General features: G+C 42.9%; 1 protein-coding gene across 4 annotated transcripts in view; it reads right to left on the bottom strand.

The window, feature by feature from the left end:
* The window catches only part of TRIM33 (tripartite motif containing 33), a 96,841-nt gene that overhangs the window by 43,902 nt on the left and 33,777 nt on the right, over positions 1–19,162 (bottom strand). For all 4 annotated transcript variants that reach the window (XM_053245922.1, XM_053245919.1, XM_053245921.1 and 1 more), the window contains exons 2-3: positions 9,018–9,136; positions 8,733–8,880 (exon numbers count right to left, since the gene is read on the bottom strand). In XM_053245922.1, the coding sequence (XP_053101897.1) occupies positions 8,733–8,880; positions 9,018–9,136 (267 nt within the window). The remainder of the gene's footprint in view (positions 1–8,732; positions 8,881–9,017; positions 9,137–19,162) is intronic.

Below are 19,162 nucleotides of genomic sequence, written 5' to 3'. Positions count from 1 at the left end.
AGAAGAACTCCAGTTTCAGGTAAGCAACCTGCAGTTCTTCTAAGTGGTATCTGACGATCACACAGATGGACGCATCGCCAGTTCCAGGACTTCGGAGACAGGAAGCAGAGCACAGATACCAGGAAAAGATCAAAATCCTCATCCCTAGGTAGACTAAGGAATAGGCGGGATACAGCTGTGAACGAAATATACATACAATAATAATTGTATGAATTGAAATAATTATGAATAATTGAAATAATTATGAATTGAAATAAATAATAAAGAATTGAAATAATTATGAATTGAAATAAACATACACAACAAGTCAGAGGTAGAAACTGGGGAGGTATACATAACTGCAGAAGTATAATCAAGAAACTACTCAAACAGTGCTGGTAAAATTGACCTCCTAAAGGCCGCATCATTACAGGCCCGAACATCTAGAGTGTAATGTTTTATAAAGGACGATGGTGAAGAAGATATTGCAGCTTGGCATATGGAAACCGAGAACCCCCTGTCAAAGGCTGTGGAAGTGGCCATTGCTCTGGTGGAGTGAGCTTTCAGTGGGACAGAGGGACCCAACCCAGCCACCGGATAAACCAGTTTGATGAACTGAACAATCCATGCTGAAATAGACTGGGACGATGCCCTCTGGCCCTTACGGGGCACTCCATATGGCATAAACAGGGCCATGGTGGATCTGAAGGATGCTGTGCGATGAAAATAAAAATCCCAGCACTCTTCTAACATCTAGGGCAGGACTGCTCAACTTCGGCCCGCCTGCAGATGTTGGCCTACAACTCCCATAATCCCTGGCTACTACCACTGTGGCTGGGGATTATGGGAGTTGTAGTCCAAAAACAGCTGGGGGGCCTAAGATGAGCAGGCCTGGTCTAGGGTGTGCCACCTATGCTCTAGGTCTGAAGATGGGTCAGGGAAGAAAATTGTCAAGGAAAGAGCCTGTGATCTATGAAAGGTCAAAACTACTTTATGGAGGAATGAAACATCAACCCTTAAAACAACTTTGTCCTTTTGAAATAACAGATATGGAGGATCACAACGTAACACCCTTAACTCCCCCACCTAACGTGATCGTGACCAGAAAAGCAGTTTTCAGGGTTAATTGCAGGTCGCATGTTTCCGTGGGTTCAAAGGGTTTACCCATGAGAGCCGATAGGACACATGGCAAGTCCCATGAAGGGGCAACCAAGGGCGCATCTGGGTGGAAATTGGCCAAACCTTTAAGAAACTGTTTAACCTCCCGCAACATAAATAAGGACACTAGTCAGGTGCCGTTCAGAAGGCAGATATCGCAGCCAGGTGGACCCTGACTGAGGACATGGAGAGTCCAGACTTCTTTAGACAAAGTAAGTATGACAGGATCGTTGATAGTGGTACCATGGTGGGAAGAATCAATCACAGGAGAGGAGTAGGAGATGTGGGGATCAGGGCCGGCGAGGCCACCAACATGACACCAGGATGCAATTTGCCTTCTCTCTTTCTCTAATTTCTGAAGAATCTTTGGGAGAAGAGGGATTGGAGGAAGCAGATAGAGGAAAATCCCCAACCATGCTGTTGTGAAGGCATTGCCCAAGGAGTCTTTCCCCACCCCTGCTCTGAAACAGTAATCTAGGCACTGACGACTGATTTTGCTTGTGAGGAGATCTACTTGTAGTGACCCCCACACCCCAGTCAGAAAACATCCTGTAGCACACCTCTGGGTCCAATCTCCATTTGTGGGACAATGATCGTGTCTGGCTTAGACTGTCTGCTAAGGTATTGTTGAGTCCTTTGATGTGTACTGCAGATAGATGAACCCGATGAACTATCGCCCAGTGCCAGAGCTTTGGGGGAGGGGGAGGTGAAACCCAGTTCCTCCTTGATGGTTTATATACGCTTTTGCTGTGGTGTTGTCTGTCATGATTTGAACATGGTTGCCCCTTACTTCTGGGAGGAAGCCTCTCAATGCCTTGAAGATCACCAGAAGTTCCAAGTAATTTATATGGTGGAGGGCTTCTTCTTTGGTCTAGTGACCATTTAGATAAAGGTCTTGTAGATGAGCCCCCCTGGCATCTTCAGAGGAGTCTGTTGTCAGCTGCATCTGTGGAGAGGCTCTCGTAAATGGAATGGACTGTTGGAGATTTCGTGGTACATTCCACCATGTGAGGGCACTGTGCAACTGAGCTGGAATACACAACACCCTGGAATTGCAATCTGTGAGTGGTTGAAAAGCTTCGCGGAACTACCATTGCAATGGTCACATGTGCAATCTGGCCATGGGCAAGATAGCCGGCGTGGAGACCATGAGGCCTAACATACGCTGGATGTTGTGAGTGATATGAGTGGCCCTGCCACACAGCTGTTGAGCTAGATCTTTTATTTGTCTGACCCAATCTTCCTGGAAGGATCACTGCAGCTATCATGGAGTTGAAGACGACTCCTAAGAATTTTATGTTGTGTGTTGGTATCAACTGGGATTTATTGTAATTGATACTGAGGCCTAAATCTTTCAGCAGTATGGTAGTCACTTGTAGGTCCCTTAGCAGACACCCTGGAGACCTTGCTACCAGCAACGAGTCATCTAAGAAGGGAAAGATTTGAACGCCCTCCTCTTGCAAGAGTCCAGCTACCGCCACCATACACTTTGTGAAGACTTGTGGTGTGGAGGAAAGTCCGAAAGGCATGATTCTGAATTGGGACATGTCTTCACCTACCTGGAAATGTAGATACTTCCTGTGCTGTGGGCATACTGAGATATGATAATAAGCATCCTTCAGATCTATGGAGACGAACCACATTCCCTGTGAGAGGAGCGACATGAGCCGTATCGGAAGGGCGGTATATAAATCAAATCAAATCAATCAATCAATCAAATCAATCTGTCATGGTGAGCATCCTGAAGCATTTGTATTCTACCTAAGAATTTAGGAGATAAGGATCCAGAATGGGCCTCAGGTTGCCATCCCTCTTTGGAATGGTGAAGTAAGGGGAAAACAGTCCATCCCCCAGGTGGGAGGGAATACGCTCTATAGCTCCTTTCAGGAGGAGGGTCTCAATTTCTTTCCGGAGGGTAGCAGTGACAGTGGTGATTCTCCTGCCCGAATCTGGTGGCCGTTCTGTGAATTCTATAGTGTAACCTAGATGAACGATGGTGAGAACCTAGGCGCCCAATGTTATACTTTCCCAGAGATCCAGGTAAGGCTTTAAACACAAACCAATCCAGGGGTAGTCAAGATCTCTTTTGAAAGGTAGTGGACTTGGGCTTCGACTGGCTGGGCTTGTTGGCAGTGAACTGGAACTTCCTCTAGTGCACATTGAATTGATTGTACCAGAGCCAACAAAATGGCTGGTCATATGTCTGAGGTCCGGACAAGCAGGATTGGAAAGGGCACTGCGTGTGAAAAGGCTTATTAAATCTGGAGCCTGACAAAGAGAAGCTCATGGATTTTGCCATCTTCATCATCTTTTGCACCCTTTCCATAGTTTCATCTGTCTGTGTTCCAAACTAGGCCTGACCATCAAATGGAAGGTCTTCAATTTGTGTCCAAGCCTCTGGGTTCAAACCTGACGACTGGAGCCAGATGTGTCTGCATAGCGAAATAGTCCCTATCAAAGACCTAGCAGCACAGTCAGTGGAGTGTCGAAGTATGTAAGAGTGGTTTGCTCAGTCTGCACCTTTTCTTTTGCAAGGCAAGGATAACTCTCTTTTGCAGGGATGGTAGGGACAACTGCCTAGAGATTTTTATACTAGGTGGTATATAAATTCAACAAACAAACAAACATACATTTCCCATAACAGGTGGTTGTATCTCAACATAAATGCTTGATAATTGGCAATAGTAATTTGCATTGTAGAACTAGAATACAAGATTCCAATCTGCCAACTTCCCTATCCATAGGGGTTGAGAGCATCTTGTTCTTAGACTTCACTTGTGCTGCCTCTACCACTATAGAGTTTGGAACAGGGTGCTTTTGTAGAAACCCAGTATCTTCCATTTTAACCCTAAACAGATTCTACACCTTCCTGGGAGGTAGAGGGTACAGAGGATGGCTTCTCCCAAAAGCTCTGAGCAATGTCCAGTATTGCCTGATTCATCGGGAGTGCCACTGCCTTCAACAAATCCCATTCTCGTACATCAAAAAGAGGATTAGAGGAGCGTTTGACCGCTTCTTGCAATTGTATTCCAAGAGCTGTGGCCATTTTAGATACCTGAGCCAAAAAAGACCTCAAGTCTCCTGGTGGAGAGGTAGGGACCTTGTTGTCGGCCCCATCTCAATGATTAGAGGTTGAGGCATCTTCGTTCGAAGAGGAAGCACCAGATTCAGATTCGGAATCCAATGAAGAATCTGAAGACTCAAATATCTTCTCCGGTGGCAATGGGGGAATCGTGTCCAAATGCTGCAGCGCCACAGACTAAGTAAACTGAGTTGGAGCGATGTCTGGTCTAGAGTTTTCTACCCAGGGCACCTGAACATGGGTTGACACTGGTTGGGCGCATACTGGTGGCAAAACCATTTGGGACTTGGTTCCATGAGAGGATGCACCCCGCAGCATCATACTGTGTATACTTGTCCCAAGTTTGGGAGGCAATATAATCTGTTCTGGCACAATGACAGTAACGATCATGCATGGGCCGAGGTGAATGCCCTCTGGGCAGATGCGATACTCTGGATCGTGGTCGATACAGAGAGCGGGATCTTGACCTGCAGCCCCTATGGTGAATCCGGTGTCTGTTCTGGTAGTCATACATCATATGACCCTGGTCATAGTCCTAGTGATCGCTGCTTCTCTCATAGTGAATAGTGTATTTGCTCCCCTCTGGATCATTCTTGTCAATGAACTCCTTACCAACATTATCATAGTTGTAGGAAGGGTAATATTTAATGGAATGATATGGTGGGGAGTCAGCCCTTCTAGATGTGCACACCTGGGAGTAGTCATCTTCCCTGGAGTCCTCAGACTGCCATGGGTCTGCATCTGACTCATATCGTAGCCCCATCCGATCCTTAAAGCTAGCCCTGTCAGCAGACATCCAATGGGCTCACTGCGACGACTGGGGCTGAAGAGTCTGTGGCTCTGAGCTAGCTTGCCATAAGGGTTGTCATGTCGGGGACTGTTGGGATGCTTCTAGCAGTCCCGACCTGGTTCCCAGCTCAGTCTCCTGCCTCTGCGGCACTGCAGTGTTTCAGTTTCTCTGCTGACTTAGACGGCTTTGGGGTCGGCTCTGACAGCTTCAGCACCACAGAAGCCTTCTGCGCATGTGCAGCAGTGGACCCAGCCAACACACCCGATGCTCGGCCCTCAGCTGTCAATGCCGTCTTCCTTTTCGGCTTCAGAGTGGATGCATCAGGGGTCTTGTCCTTTTTCGCTTATGGTTTCTGTGCCCTTGAAAGGGGAGTTCTGGCAAAATTGTCAGATTGTGGCTCACGGCACCGGAGACCACAGGCGGCAAAGCTGGAGAAGTGTCTGGCAGCCCCAAAGTCAACTGGGCTAATGGCTGCAGCACTGGCACTACAACAGAGGCAGAGGGAGTCACCAGAGGAGTCCAGGCCCTCCCGGCAGCGGAGCCAACGCCTCAGAAGACATGGCTCCCTCCACAGAAATCGCCAAAGGAGCATTGCTAACTTGCTCCATAGCAATTAGGGCTGACAAGGTGCCCTTGCACAGGTAAAGATGTAACCGAGAGGCCCCATTACATCATGCCTGTTTTGAAAATTTGAGACAGTGAAAGAAGGTTACTATGAGGTGGGATTCTCCTAGGCAAAGTAGAGACTGTGTCCATTTGAGGGGAAGGCTGACCGGCACTGGGAACAACTCTTAAAGGTTACCTTGCCGGCCAGGTACAGTTGTTCCCTTCACAGAGAAGGAGTAAAATATCTGAAAACTAATCGTGAAACAACAACAAAAGCACAAAACTTGAAAGAGAAAAGTATATGAAGATGGAGGCCAGATTGAATAAACACGAAATAAAATATCTATGTTTTGTCTTGACAGAAAAGCTTGTAAAGATGTCCCATGAAGCTTCTTCAGTGGAAAAGTGAACCGAGGAAGAGTGTGTGGAGCACATGACCAAGGTGTAAGGGGGAGGAGCCTATCTAGCTATCAGTGAGCCAGAAAAAGATCTTGAGTGTTCCATACGTTTCTTCATGCAGGCATGAAGCCCATCGTGTGATGGACAGAGAACACTTAGAACAACTCATTTTTACCTTCATATCCCTCCACAGCATGTCCCCGCCAACCCCAGTTATCTTTCCACCCTTATATCCTAATATATTTCTGTCCATGGCCTTTACTCTTCCACTCTCGTTTTAACTGAATATACAATATATACACATCACTGTATGCCAAAGCCTTCCAAAGATTGATTAAAAATTAATGTCCACCCTAACCCTACTAGTGCACCAAAATGGCTTGCTAAATCACAGGTTATTTAAAAAGTCTATTATATTAATACAAATTAATAAACTTGAATTAATATTGCAATAAAAGGAATTTATTAATGTGTAAACCGCCCTGAGCCATTTTGGAAAGGCAGTATAGAAACTGAATTATTATTATTATTATTATTATTATTATTATTATTATTATTATTATTAATAAATATCCAATGTGAAGAGCTCAAAACAAAACAGAAAATCCATTTCGTGCACATCCCTAATGACAACCCTCCTTAAATTCCTAGATGGACTTCATGTCTGCTCAAAGATCCAGCAAAAACTCATTCCCGTTTTCAAACTCGTTATCCCCTCTTTGGCATTCCACCCACAAGCCATCTCTCCACCTTCATATCTAGATATAGTTTTGTTCATAATCTTTGCTCCTCTAGGTCCACCACAATGAGCCATTCCCTTAAACAACTCAATCCTTTCTCCTTGCTGTCTCTTGCCTACAACTCCCTCCCACAAATATTAAAAGTGATGTCGCCCCTCTCTCCCTTCAAATACCTCCTGTCAAAACCCACCTACCCACTGCCCCCACAATGAAGCCTTTGACACAGCTCTTTAGTCCTCATCCCCTCCTGAAATTAAGCCTAAGTACATATAACTGAATGCATCTCCCCTTGGCCACCTCCTATTGCCTCCATGGTGTTCAACTTTAGAATGTAGAATTCCTCAGGGCACAGACCCAACTTATTGCTGCTATTCTAAAGCATCATGAACCTTGATGAGATTTGTATGTGTGTGTGCTTGTGTGCACACACACACTCACTCACTCACTCACTAGCTTTCTCTGGTTATCATTTAAGAAATTCTATTTCACCCACATCTTTAGGACATTAAGTGGAAAGAAAATTCAACATATGTCTTCATCATATATGAATAAGTGCTCCTTTATACTGCAGTTTACCTAGCTTTAATAAGTTGTTAGCATGCTTGCAGCATTCGAGAGGAGATTAAGTTCCAGTTTCTATACCAACCCACAACCATAATTCCTAGCTAACAGACTATGTCAGAAGTCTTCATATATCCAATACTGATCATGTTAACATTGATGAAAAAGACACTTGAGGGAAGACTTCTCTTGAAAACCATTTCCTATCATTTTTAATTAATTTAATTAATGTTTTAATTAATAGATTTGATAGAGAGACTTATTTCAGAAACACCCAAGATTTGTTTAGATTTCTATTATTTCTATTGTTCAGCGGAGGGTGTCACCTATTATGTTCACCTGTAATTGTCAAATAGTCTAAAATCTGTTATGTAGACTTTAGGAAATGATCCTGTGACCTGCTATTCAGAAGCAACCAAATATAGGACCCAGTGTTGAGGATGCTATATCCTCTGCCATCAGTGCTATTGCAAGGGTTTTTTCTACACTCACTAAGGCGGGGCAGACAATATATCGCTGGACCATATTTTAAAGGGCCAACAAAAAGACCCAGAATTTTCAACACCAGAGAAGCCTTGCATTAGGGCCTTCCTTAACAAGTAAACCAGAATTATACAGCACAGCATCCCTCCAGTGGTTGTTGCTGGTGTCTACCTGATGTTTCTTGTGAGCCCTTTGGGGGACAGGGCTCCGTCATCTTTATTTCTCTATTTAAACCACTTTGGGAACATTTTTTGAAAAGTGGCATATAAATAATCATCACATAGGCTGTACCACATCCAATACAACACTGTACCAAGGATGGTTGCCTAACGATCAAGGACACTGTGGTGTGGGTGTGGGGTGTTAACTGAAATTCTGACTAGGCTGAACTAAGTAAAATCCATTATTACAAAGTCATGATTGAAATTAAGTGCTCAGTGTTATTTGTTTTCCAATGCAGTCACAACTGAATGTATGCAGTTCTTCTACCAATGCACAAAACATGACTTAGATCCAATTCAGACTATCCAGCAAACCAGAGTTTGCTGGATACTGAATGCAAGCCTAAGGAGTTCCGTACACTCCCTTCTCCCCACATCACACAAAGAACTGCAAGGAAGGAATATTTTTTCATTCAATCATAGCTTGACATGTCATCCAGTCCTTGGACCTATGTTTCAACCTTGGCTTGCAAACTAGGATATGAAATTGCGAACAGATTGTAAATCTGTTACACCACAGTTCCCAGGTTTGGACAAGTCACAATGTGATTTAACTAAAATGGATTCCTCCCTTGTAACCATTGTTTATTGGATTGTCTGAATGGGGTCTTTGTGGCACGGACTTTAAATATGCAGTTAGTAGCTGATGTATTTGGTCATAATTATACTCTATAATTGGATATTAAACCTAAAATCATAAACAGCAATTTCACCTGAAGAGACATCTTCCTTCTTTCTGATCATATGATCCTTTGTAAATTTGACTCGTTGATGAGCTTCTATGCACGTTTTGCACAGCCATTCTCCACATTCCACACAAAAACCAACAGCACTAGAATTATCTTCACAGCTGGTGCACACCTAAAAGCAAGAAAATAAATATTTGCAACTGCTGAGGCTTTGACATAACTGTCAATCCAAGGATTACTAAAAAGCTCATTTTCAAAACAAGACAACCAAGCCACATTGCAAAAATAAACTAGTAAAAAAAGTCATACCTGCTCAGATTTCTCATCAGAGCTGCTGGGCGCTTCAGAAGTGTCTTTCACAAAGTAGTTATCTACCAAATCTATTTGCCTGCATTCCTGACGACAGATTGGACATCTAATCACACCAACTGCAACCAAAAGAGAACACTTTTTAACACTTCTCTGAACTGTCATAGCTTGATTTTGAAACAACTGAAGTTCTATCATCTTAAGCATTTCTAATGGACATACAGAACTTTCTGCTAAACACTTTAACAGATGTCATAAAAGTCAATGGTGCAAGAATACTTTATTCCAGTGGGACATAACATGTGATATGGTCCATTTGCTAACAGCCAAGTTCAGAAAAACATGTTTAATTAGTGTCATAGAATCTATCATTGTTTTAAATTGTTTTAATGTTTTATGATCTTAACTTTGTTATAATGTGTGTTTTACTGTAAACGGCTCAGAGATGTGAGAGTTTTAGGTGGGATATATATATCTTAAATGAACAAAAATATTTCAAATTTCTATGAGGTACACCATATTGTTAAGTTTCTGGGTAACATGCAGGATCCAGGAAGACATCTAGGATTTCCCCCCAAGTCCTACTATCCATAAGCTTTCAGAACAATGTGGGCTCTGTTTTATACTGTTACCGCCGTCCATCAGCTTTCAGATATATTGTACGTTACAGAGCTAAAATACAAGTGTCCCTTGTTACTCATGATCCCGGCACCTGTGGTTTCACATATTTGCGATTGGATCATAGGGACCAAGTTTCTTTATCCGTAGTTTTAAAAATAGGCACAGTTCACCTATCCACAGTTCCTGGATTGCCGGAAATGACTTCTGATGTAATTTCCAGCCACCAGTTTGAAGCAAAGAGCCATTTTGTGGCTCTTTTAAAAAAATTCTCAAGAACTTTTGAAAAATCTCAAAAATTTGGAGGATTTGTGGGGCCTTTCTGGAGAGCAAGGCACTATGTTTTATTCCCTTCTGCTTTTTTTGGACCTTTAAGATCAAGGAACCTAACCCCCTTCAATTCCTATTGTTTCAAGGTTTCGTTATTCATAGTTTCCATATTCACACCCGTAGGCAAGAACGGAACCCCCTCAAATAATGGGGACCACCTGTAATAATGCATAGAATTTATCAGAAAACTCTTCCAGGCTGTTTTGCATGTTACAACTTAATGTCTTTATGTCAGGCTACTACACAGACGGTAGCCAGTAGAACAGAAGTATCAGTGTAATCACTGATTATATCAAAAGCAGAGAACAAACTGGAGAACAACAACTAGGTAAGACTTTTTTCAATGAACCTGAATTGAAAATACCTTGTCTGCCATGAACTTGAACTAGACCCTAAACACAAAAAGGGATACTTTGTTCAAAAGTGGTTTAATTATCAGCCATGTGGATAGCAACTGTACAACATTTTTCTTCTCTTGATATATTTTTCTTGTAAAGGCCTTTAAAATAATAGTTTTTAAACAATGAACATTTTTCTTAAAGAGCTGTGTTGTTATATACCCCACTTCTAGAAAGCAGAGTGAGCGAGTGAATGTTTGTGTACACGCACACACTGTTTTTAAAGAGAGCTATAGGTAGCTGTGCTGGTTCATCATAAAAATAAGAACTCCATATCTAGTCATGTGATGGTGTCATTTTGGCCAGCCCCAATACAGGTATTACTAGAGGCAGCTTTTACTTGGTTTTTCTTTTAAATAATAGAGCTTCTGTTTAAAGAAAAAGAATATACTGGGTAGTATATATACCATGTATAAGCGTCTATTCACACACACACAACTTACATGAAACGAGGATAAATTAAACATATATTATGAAACACACAAATTACTAAAGAAATTGCCTGTGTTCTAGACCCCCAAAAAGTGAAGGTTTAGATCATGTAACTCAAAAGTTACATTTGGAGAAACAAATTGAACAAGAACCAGCAAGAGAAAAGATCTGGAAGGACTATATATCCACATGTATAAGGACCATGGGCATAATTGACCTTCAGCCACACTTTTTTGGGGTCTAGAACACAGACCCCATGTTTCATGTAAGTTGTGTGTGTGAATAAACTCTTATACACGCTATATATACTACCCAGTATATGTTTTGTTCTCTGGTCCGTGTATCCTCTATTCTTTCATAAAGAAAAAGAATGGCAGACAGTCTTCTAGCCTCTGGTAAATATTCATTCCACTTTCATACTCTGCCCGAGTCATTTGTAACTTGGACTGATTAAGGAAAACATATACTTAAGATGGGATGTGCTTACCTTATCTCTATATATGTATCGTTTCTGTCAAAGATGTGGGTTTTCCAGAAAATTGTGAATTGGAAATTTTGGGGGCAAATTTATCCATGCAAATTTCTCATTTGCATAATATTTGTTTAAAAAACTACTATACAAATTTTCCTGATGCCCTAAATAGATCATGACCTGATTTGGCACGATATCAGACTTATTTATACAGTTAAAAAAACCCACACACACCCCTCCACCATATTAGTTTCCCACACTTATCTTAAACATTTTCAAATAGCCGAGTAGTTGAACTGAAATATTGGGGGGATGGGGGTGGAAATCGATAATAGAGACTTCATGTGCTTTAATTGTTACCACCTGATCCGGCGCAGAGCATCTGCAGCCCTAGTTCTCCCTGTCTCTCCTCCCCATCTTCATTTGTGCCTCTCTTCGGCCCCAGTCCACTTTCCCTCGCTGGCCAGCACTTTCCCTCATCGCTTGCTGACGGTGCTTTCCCTCACCAGCATTTTCTCTCGCCAGCCGGCCTGGCTGGCGCTTTCTAGTTTGCCCCGTCACCGCTTCCTCCCATGCCCGCCCCCGTCATCGCCACCACCATTTCTCCCACCCACCCACACCTTCTCCAGCTGTCCCCACCATTATTTCATGGCCCATCGGCCAGATGGCTACCAGCACCACTTTCTTCCCCCTGCCCGTCCCCGCTGCTATCCAGCAGCTCTCTGAATTATTGCGAGAGCTGCCATGCATGAGATTAGCCACGGGTATGCCTTAGCAAATTATATATAAAGAAGATACTGAAACAATTACAAATCTTTGAATGGTAACAATACTCAATAAATAAAAGGTATTCACACACTTCCTAGGTAAAATCACCTGAAACATTCATTACAACTTTGAACTTGTTGAATATTACATTGGCATGCATTCATCATTATTAAAGAATTTTATGAAACAATGCTGGACTTCTGGACAAACACTGAGCCCATCCAGCACTGTGAGTTCCAGACTACTGCTGCTATCTGCAAGTACGCTGCCACTTGAGCAGGGAGAGGGGAAATTTTTTTCACCAATTTCCCCTTCCCTCTGAAACCCACTATGGATCACCAGAATGTGTCCAGGGCTGTGCAAAATAAAAAAAAGTTAGAAATTGAAATTTTGCATCACACATCTCTGGTTTGTGTAGGGCAAGAGCATGTTTCCCTGTTGCTTTCCAGGTGTACAGGGAACTCAAGTGTCCAAAAGAAGCTACATGGGCAGTGAGACATTTAGTATAGAATCCAGTTCCTTCCTTGCAATAATTCTCGAGCAGTCACTGTATATGTACATGATCTAAACTGATAGAATTCATCAAAGTCCTGGCCAGCAAATACATTTATTACTGGATGAGGAAGGAATTGGTGGTGGCAAGCTAAAGTCTGTTCTCCCCACCTTGCTAATGCCCAGTATGCCACTTCCTCCCAGACAGGTGGCCAGATCTGGTTCAGAAGCCTCAAGCTGTTGACCCCCTACTACCAAAGCTTCAGGCTCAATGCTAATTCACACATACCTGAATATCACATGGTTATTCATCCCTCATTTGTCAAAGTGAAACATGTGGACTGCCTCCAGTGAGAAGTATTGTGTTTGATGTAGTACCATATCATATTGTGCCATATCACCCCTCATAAGTTGTATCATATCATATTGTGCCATATCACCTCTCACAATATTGCTGTTATTGTATAATAAACAAATATAATGTAAACATCTGCAGAAAATGAAACTACCTTTTAACACTACTGTACTGCCCTCTAGCTACCTAATGGTGCAGCGGGAAAATGACCTGCCTAGCGAGCAAGAAGTTGCTGGTTCGAATCCCTGCTGGTATGTTTCCCAGAATATGAGAATATTCTGTTTCCCAGAATATGGGAAACACCTGTATCGGGCAGTAGCAATGTAGGAAGGTGCTGAAAGGCATCTCGCACTGTGTGGGAGGAGGTAATGATAAACCCCTCCTGTATTCTACCAAAGAAAATCACATGGCTCTGTGGACTCCTCTGCAAGGAGTCGACACCAACTCGAGGGCACAACTTAACTTTTATTGCCCTCTAGGTATTCAGCCTTTTTCAAATCCAAGCAAGAACACAGAACACTTCCATGGAGTCAAGGAAATGTGCATGTTCCAAAAGCACACATATTAGGATATGGAATCCCACACTTTCTGAAATCAATGTGGCATTTTTTTCTGGAAAAAGTTTGAGTTCTAGAGAACTCAGAAGGTGAGAGAGATGTTCTACAATTATTATGTCCATGGAGAAGAAAGTAGGTGGTATGCTGTTCCATAATTTTTGAGGACACAGTCTTCTCCAATTTAAATTAGAGCTGTTTTTGAGACACTGAGCTGGTCTCCTTGTCTTCAAACTACTAAGGCTGAAGTACATTAATCATCAGCTTAACAAACAGTACTACTCCTATAATTAACCCCCGTGGAAGCTTACTTGGAGGTGAGAGGAGACACGACATAATTAACTCAAACACATTTTGCAATAATAAAGCCTCTGGCTGCCAAGTTGGATACTAATCGCTAGAACCATATAGTCAACAACAAACATACAAAATTAAAAAAATATTAAAAGTATTCTCACAGGGAAACTATATTATGAATATACCATTAAATATAATATTGTTACAGTGATTCCGCAAGTGCTACAAAAACAGGTAAAGCAATCTTTTAAATTAGGCCAACACTTCTTGGTGCCAAGAGTACATGAGCTTTCAAAAAAGGTGTTTTGGTTTTTACATAAAAAGCTCGCCAACAAAGAGGTAAGTAGTCCATTTTGTATTCTGTGTTCAAGAAGTTGAAAATGATTTTTTTTTTTAAATCAAAGGCTTGAATGCAGGCGGGGGGAGGAACCCTGGTATTAAGCTAAAATTGGGAGAGAAGGCAGAAGAGACAAGCAGTACTCAGATCACAGTATAGGATTTTCCCAGCTGAGAAAGAAACATTGGAATTACCAAGAATGGTTCTTTCTACACCACGTACAGAGGTCATCGGTAACAATGGGTTATCATCCTCTACTTGCTCCTGGTAGACAGGTTAGTTTCTGGAAGGGGGACCAGGTAGAGTGGGAGAAAGCAATTTTGCCCTGACGGGTTGCACTGTAATTGGCTGTGTAGCTGAGGTGGGCCCTTCAGACAAGGAAACCGCCCCCCACAAAGGTCCTCAGCTTGTGCTCTTGCCATAAGGAGAAAAGGAAACCCAAAGTAAAACAACTCAAAATAAAGAAAACTATGTTGAATTGGTCTGATTAAAACAGAAAAAATATGTTTTGAATTTGCAAAAATAAGGACCCAAGTCACTCCTTCCCAGCCTTGCACAATTTAAGTTGAAAAAAACAGGGAAGGAGCAGGGGAAGAGGGGGAAACACAGAAACCTGAAGGCCTAACAAGCAAGAGCTCTCTCTGTATGCTGCGTTCCAAGCAAAGACAGGACTGGAACTGGGGTCTAGCCGCTTCCCGGTGGCAGGAAGTTAAAACTACAATGACATCAGTCCTGTCTTCTGAGCATGCTCCATACTTAACCCAGAATAAGCTCCAGCACATGGGGAAAGGTGGCGCCACTGGTTAAGACAGAACATGGTGGCTTCCGACAGGGATGGTGAAGGGAAGACTTTGTGGGCCAAGAAACAGATGGCTGTGTTTTTCACTGTTTTTGTTTTTCTCAGTTATTATGTAAGTTGCCTTGTGAGGCCTATGGTTTGAAAGGAAAGGTAGAAGACAGACGAGAGTTGGAAGCTGCCCCTGAAAACATGTTTGTTAGACTGAACCAATTAATTTTGTATATCAAGACTATAAGAGACAAGACAGCCTTGCAAGCACTATGAAGTTGGGGTCAGCTTTGATTTCATGTACCACTTCCCACAATATACTTCAATTATATTGTTTGACCTAGCAGAAATGAGCAGGAGGAGAAAAAGAGACCTCTTATATGCAACCCACACATTCACTAAGATTTTCAGGCATCTAGCATTCATTTAAAAAGTAATTAAAATTTGCATGCCAGTCTTTTAGATAAAAATATCCCAAAGGCAGACTTTCTAGCCATAATGGTGAAGCAAGTGGCAAGGATCCACAAATTCAAATGCCAGGAGCCTTCCCCACCCTGGCAACCATCCCTTCCTTCAGATGGCCAGTATTAAGACTGCTTTGTTTTCCCCTCCACAGGCTTCAGGAAACTCTGAGCAAGCTTACTTTATGCTGCAACTTTTGCAAAAGGCAGAAACCATCTCCCTCATTTTTGGTCAGTACCAAACTTTTGTACAGCAAGATTCACACATACCTGCACACCACATGGTTATTCATCCCTCATTATGTCAAAGTGAAACATCTTGGAATAAATTCAGAGGTGCAGAAGAATATGGGCTGCATGACAAAAGATTGCTTAGAAGCATTATGCACAATCAATACAAAGGGCTCTGTTGAATTACAAACCAATCTATATATTAATTTCTCCTAGGCATATCCATCACTAAGCCCATGTGCGGCAGCTATCACGTGATTTCGTGATCAGCTGCTGATTAGCAGCAGGGGCCGGCTGCCAGGAGGCGGGAATTGGCAGGCGGGCAGAGGTGGCAGGCCAACTTTCAGGGAATTGGCGGGCAGGAGGAGGTGGCGGGCTGGCTTTCCAGCCAGCCCACCATCCAGAAACCACAGGCAGTGGGGGGGAGAAGCGGGTCAGCTGAGCCATGGAGGCGCAGATGCTCTGTGCCTGGCCGAGAGAGAGAGTGTGTATATATCTATAGATCTATAGATATAGTGTACCTGTGGCTAATCCCATGCATGGCAGCTCTTGCAAGAGTTCGCGAGCAGAAGTACCATGGTGATTTGGCAGTGGGGATTCCATATGCAGATAGGAGGCTGTGATGGTTAAGGTCAGTTACCAAGGATTGTAGGAGGGAAAGGGGAGAGGCTTTTCAGGAGAAAGAGTCTGCCGTTGTGAATTAGATGAGGAAACAAGATGAACAAGATCTGTTAACTCAGAAAGGGAGAGTGAAAAAGAGAAAGAAAGAAAAAGGGTGAGGGGAAGAACTAGTGGAGGCAAGAGAGAAAGAAGGAAGAACGAGGGACAGGCCTGAGCCTGTCAGCAGCCTGAGGTGAATGAGCGGCCATGGCGGCACCTACTGACAGCAATGAAGGGCCCAGTAAACCACTGCTGCTGTTTGGGGCTACTGAGGCCATTGGCAAAGGGTGGGAGGGAGGCAGGCAGGCAGGCATGGGATGGGCCCGGGCCTCTCAGCAGCCTAAGGGAAACAAGCAATCATGGCAGTAGCGGCACCAAGGAAGGGCCCAGTCAACCGCTGCTGGTCATGTGGGGAGGAGCAGGAGCAGGGCTCAGGTAGGGAGGTCTCTGGGGATAGGAGGCTGCAGCTTAGCCAATAGATGCCAGCAACGCTGCAGTCACGACCAAGAGGGGTGATGGGGATGGAAGCAACCGGGGGATGGAAGCAAACAGATGGAGCAGGAGGAGGAGGAGTGAGGTGAGGGTGGAGAGATCTCTGAAGTGAGGGGGGGCTGTAGCAGGGGGCAAGGGGAGTAATCAAGTACTAGTGAGCATCCCTGTCATTGGATTGTTTTATTGCATGCCATTACATTTCTACCATAATCTATAATATGTATTCCACTCACATGCATGATCAGAAAGCAGTGACAATAGTATTAATTGGGAACAGACTGCTGACTAAACTTTAACATTACAGCTTGAAAACATATGTATAATGTCTTGAACTCAAGGTATTATGCAACTTTTATTAAAGAGAAGAAGAAGATAAAACTCTGTTCACACTATCCAAAACTTCAGACAATTTATTAAGTCTTTTCTTGGCACAAACAGAAGTAACCATGTTCTAGAATAGATCAATCACCCCAACCTTGGAAGAGAAGTCTGCATTTCCAAACTCCTTCACCTCAGACATTCTTTGCATAATATTGTTATAGTGGTGTGTTCTATGAAGCTGACTCTTTGGCAATCTTCATGTCTTTTCCTGGGTTTCCAGTAAAGTGCCCTTGGACAAAGGGCACAATATTCATTGCAACTTGAGGCACTTGTAACTGTGGTGGTTTGTATAAGTTTGTAGTTCATGGAGATCATTGCTGGACTGATACAGACAATGAATATTCATCATCATTCTTTTAATGTCCATCAATCAGCAGTTCTCCAACCAGGCACTATCTTATTTGAGGAGACCTGTGTTTCCAAGTGGGATTGTGAACCAACCAAATACAGCTAGCAATGCAAGCAATATCCAGCAGACTGAAAAACAGTGCCACTGGCTACCTGTTGATTTCACACCAGCATGTGGTCATGCAGACTAAATGGTCCAAATTATACACCTCAACTTTGTATTTGTTCTAATCCAGAATAATGTCTGGTTTCCTTTGCTTCCTAGCCAAGACAAGTTTGGCATATTTCTTGCAAAAGCAAGATTTCTAGCTGGCCATCAATCTATATGGGGTATCAGCGATATAGGAAGATGATGAATGGCATCATCTCATACTGCACAAGAGGAAGCATAAGTAAACCCCTCCTGTATTCTACCAAAGACAACCACAGGGCTCTGTGATCACCAGGAATTGACACCGACTCGACAGCACACTTTAGTTTATCACTCTGTTACCAAGGAGTGGTGCAGCGGGAAAATGCTTGACTAACAAGCAGAAGGTTGCCAGTTCAAATCCCTGCTGGTATGTTTACCAGACTATGGGAAACACCTCTATTGGGCAGCAGCGATATAGGAAGATGCTGAAAGGTATCATCTCATACTGTGTGGGAGGAGGCAATGGTAAACCCCTCCTACCAAAGAAAACCACAGGGCTCTGTGGGAGCCAGGAGTCCAAATTGACTTGATGGCATACTTTACCTTACCAAGGAAACCAGAACAGGCATGAATGAACTTTGAATGCACCCTCAGTATGCAAATACTCTGCCCATAGTTGCAAATTCTGTCAAACATCTCCAGGCAATCCCTACAAACAAATTGCAATGGGGTAACAAGTTAGCCCAATCAAAATGGGCCTGGGGTAATTTTTCATCCCGACAGGGACAACACAATCACACCTGGGGTACAAAGTTACCTTAGGCAGTTTTTGACCCACAGAGACCAAATCTTGTAAGATAGCTACAAGATACTTGATGGTATTGGGTACCAATGACAGTGTCTTTAAAGAAAGTATGCAACAACAAAATATTTATATACCACTTTTCAACAAATTTCCAAAGCAGTTTACCTAGAAAAATAATAAATAAATAAGATGCCTCCCTGCCCCCAAAGGGCTCACAATCTAAAAAGAAACATAAGACGGACACCAGCAACAGTCACTGGAACTACTGTGCTGGGGGTGGATAGGGCCAGTTACTCTCCCCCTGCTAAATAAAGAGAATCACCACACTAAAAAGGTGCCTTTTTGCCCAGTTAGCAGGGATACAGAATTAAAAACATTTTTATGGTGGCACAAATGTTGAGCTGGGATACAAAGTTACCCCATGATACCCACTGAGGGTTAAATCAATCAAGCAGTCAATACTTCCTAGTTTAGCAAACTTCCTGGAATTATGTGCACTCAAGTCTCAGAGTTTTCGACGCATGGAAATGAAGAGGGTTGTGCAACATCAACTATTGATAGTAACAGAGTAAAATAAAAGTCTTTATTTTATATCCCGCTCTTCCTCCAAGTAAAATTATCTTTTACTTTTTTTTGTGCTGGAAATAATTTCAGACTAGGATTTTTTTTAAAGTTTGAAGTCCTATTCAAGAATCAGATTTTAACAAATGGTTTGATAATTCATTATCTGTAAAACAAGCAATGTTATGAGGCAGGCTATGCCAGTCACAGACTAAGTTACTCAAGAATACTCC

This window comes from Hemicordylus capensis, chromosome 4 (assembly GCF_027244095.1).
Source record: "Hemicordylus capensis ecotype Gifberg chromosome 4, rHemCap1.1.pri, whole genome shotgun sequence".
NCBI classification, from domain to species: domain Eukaryota; kingdom Metazoa; phylum Chordata; class Lepidosauria; order Squamata; family Cordylidae; genus Hemicordylus; species Hemicordylus capensis.
This window is presented reverse-complemented; position numbering and strand designations above follow the sequence as displayed.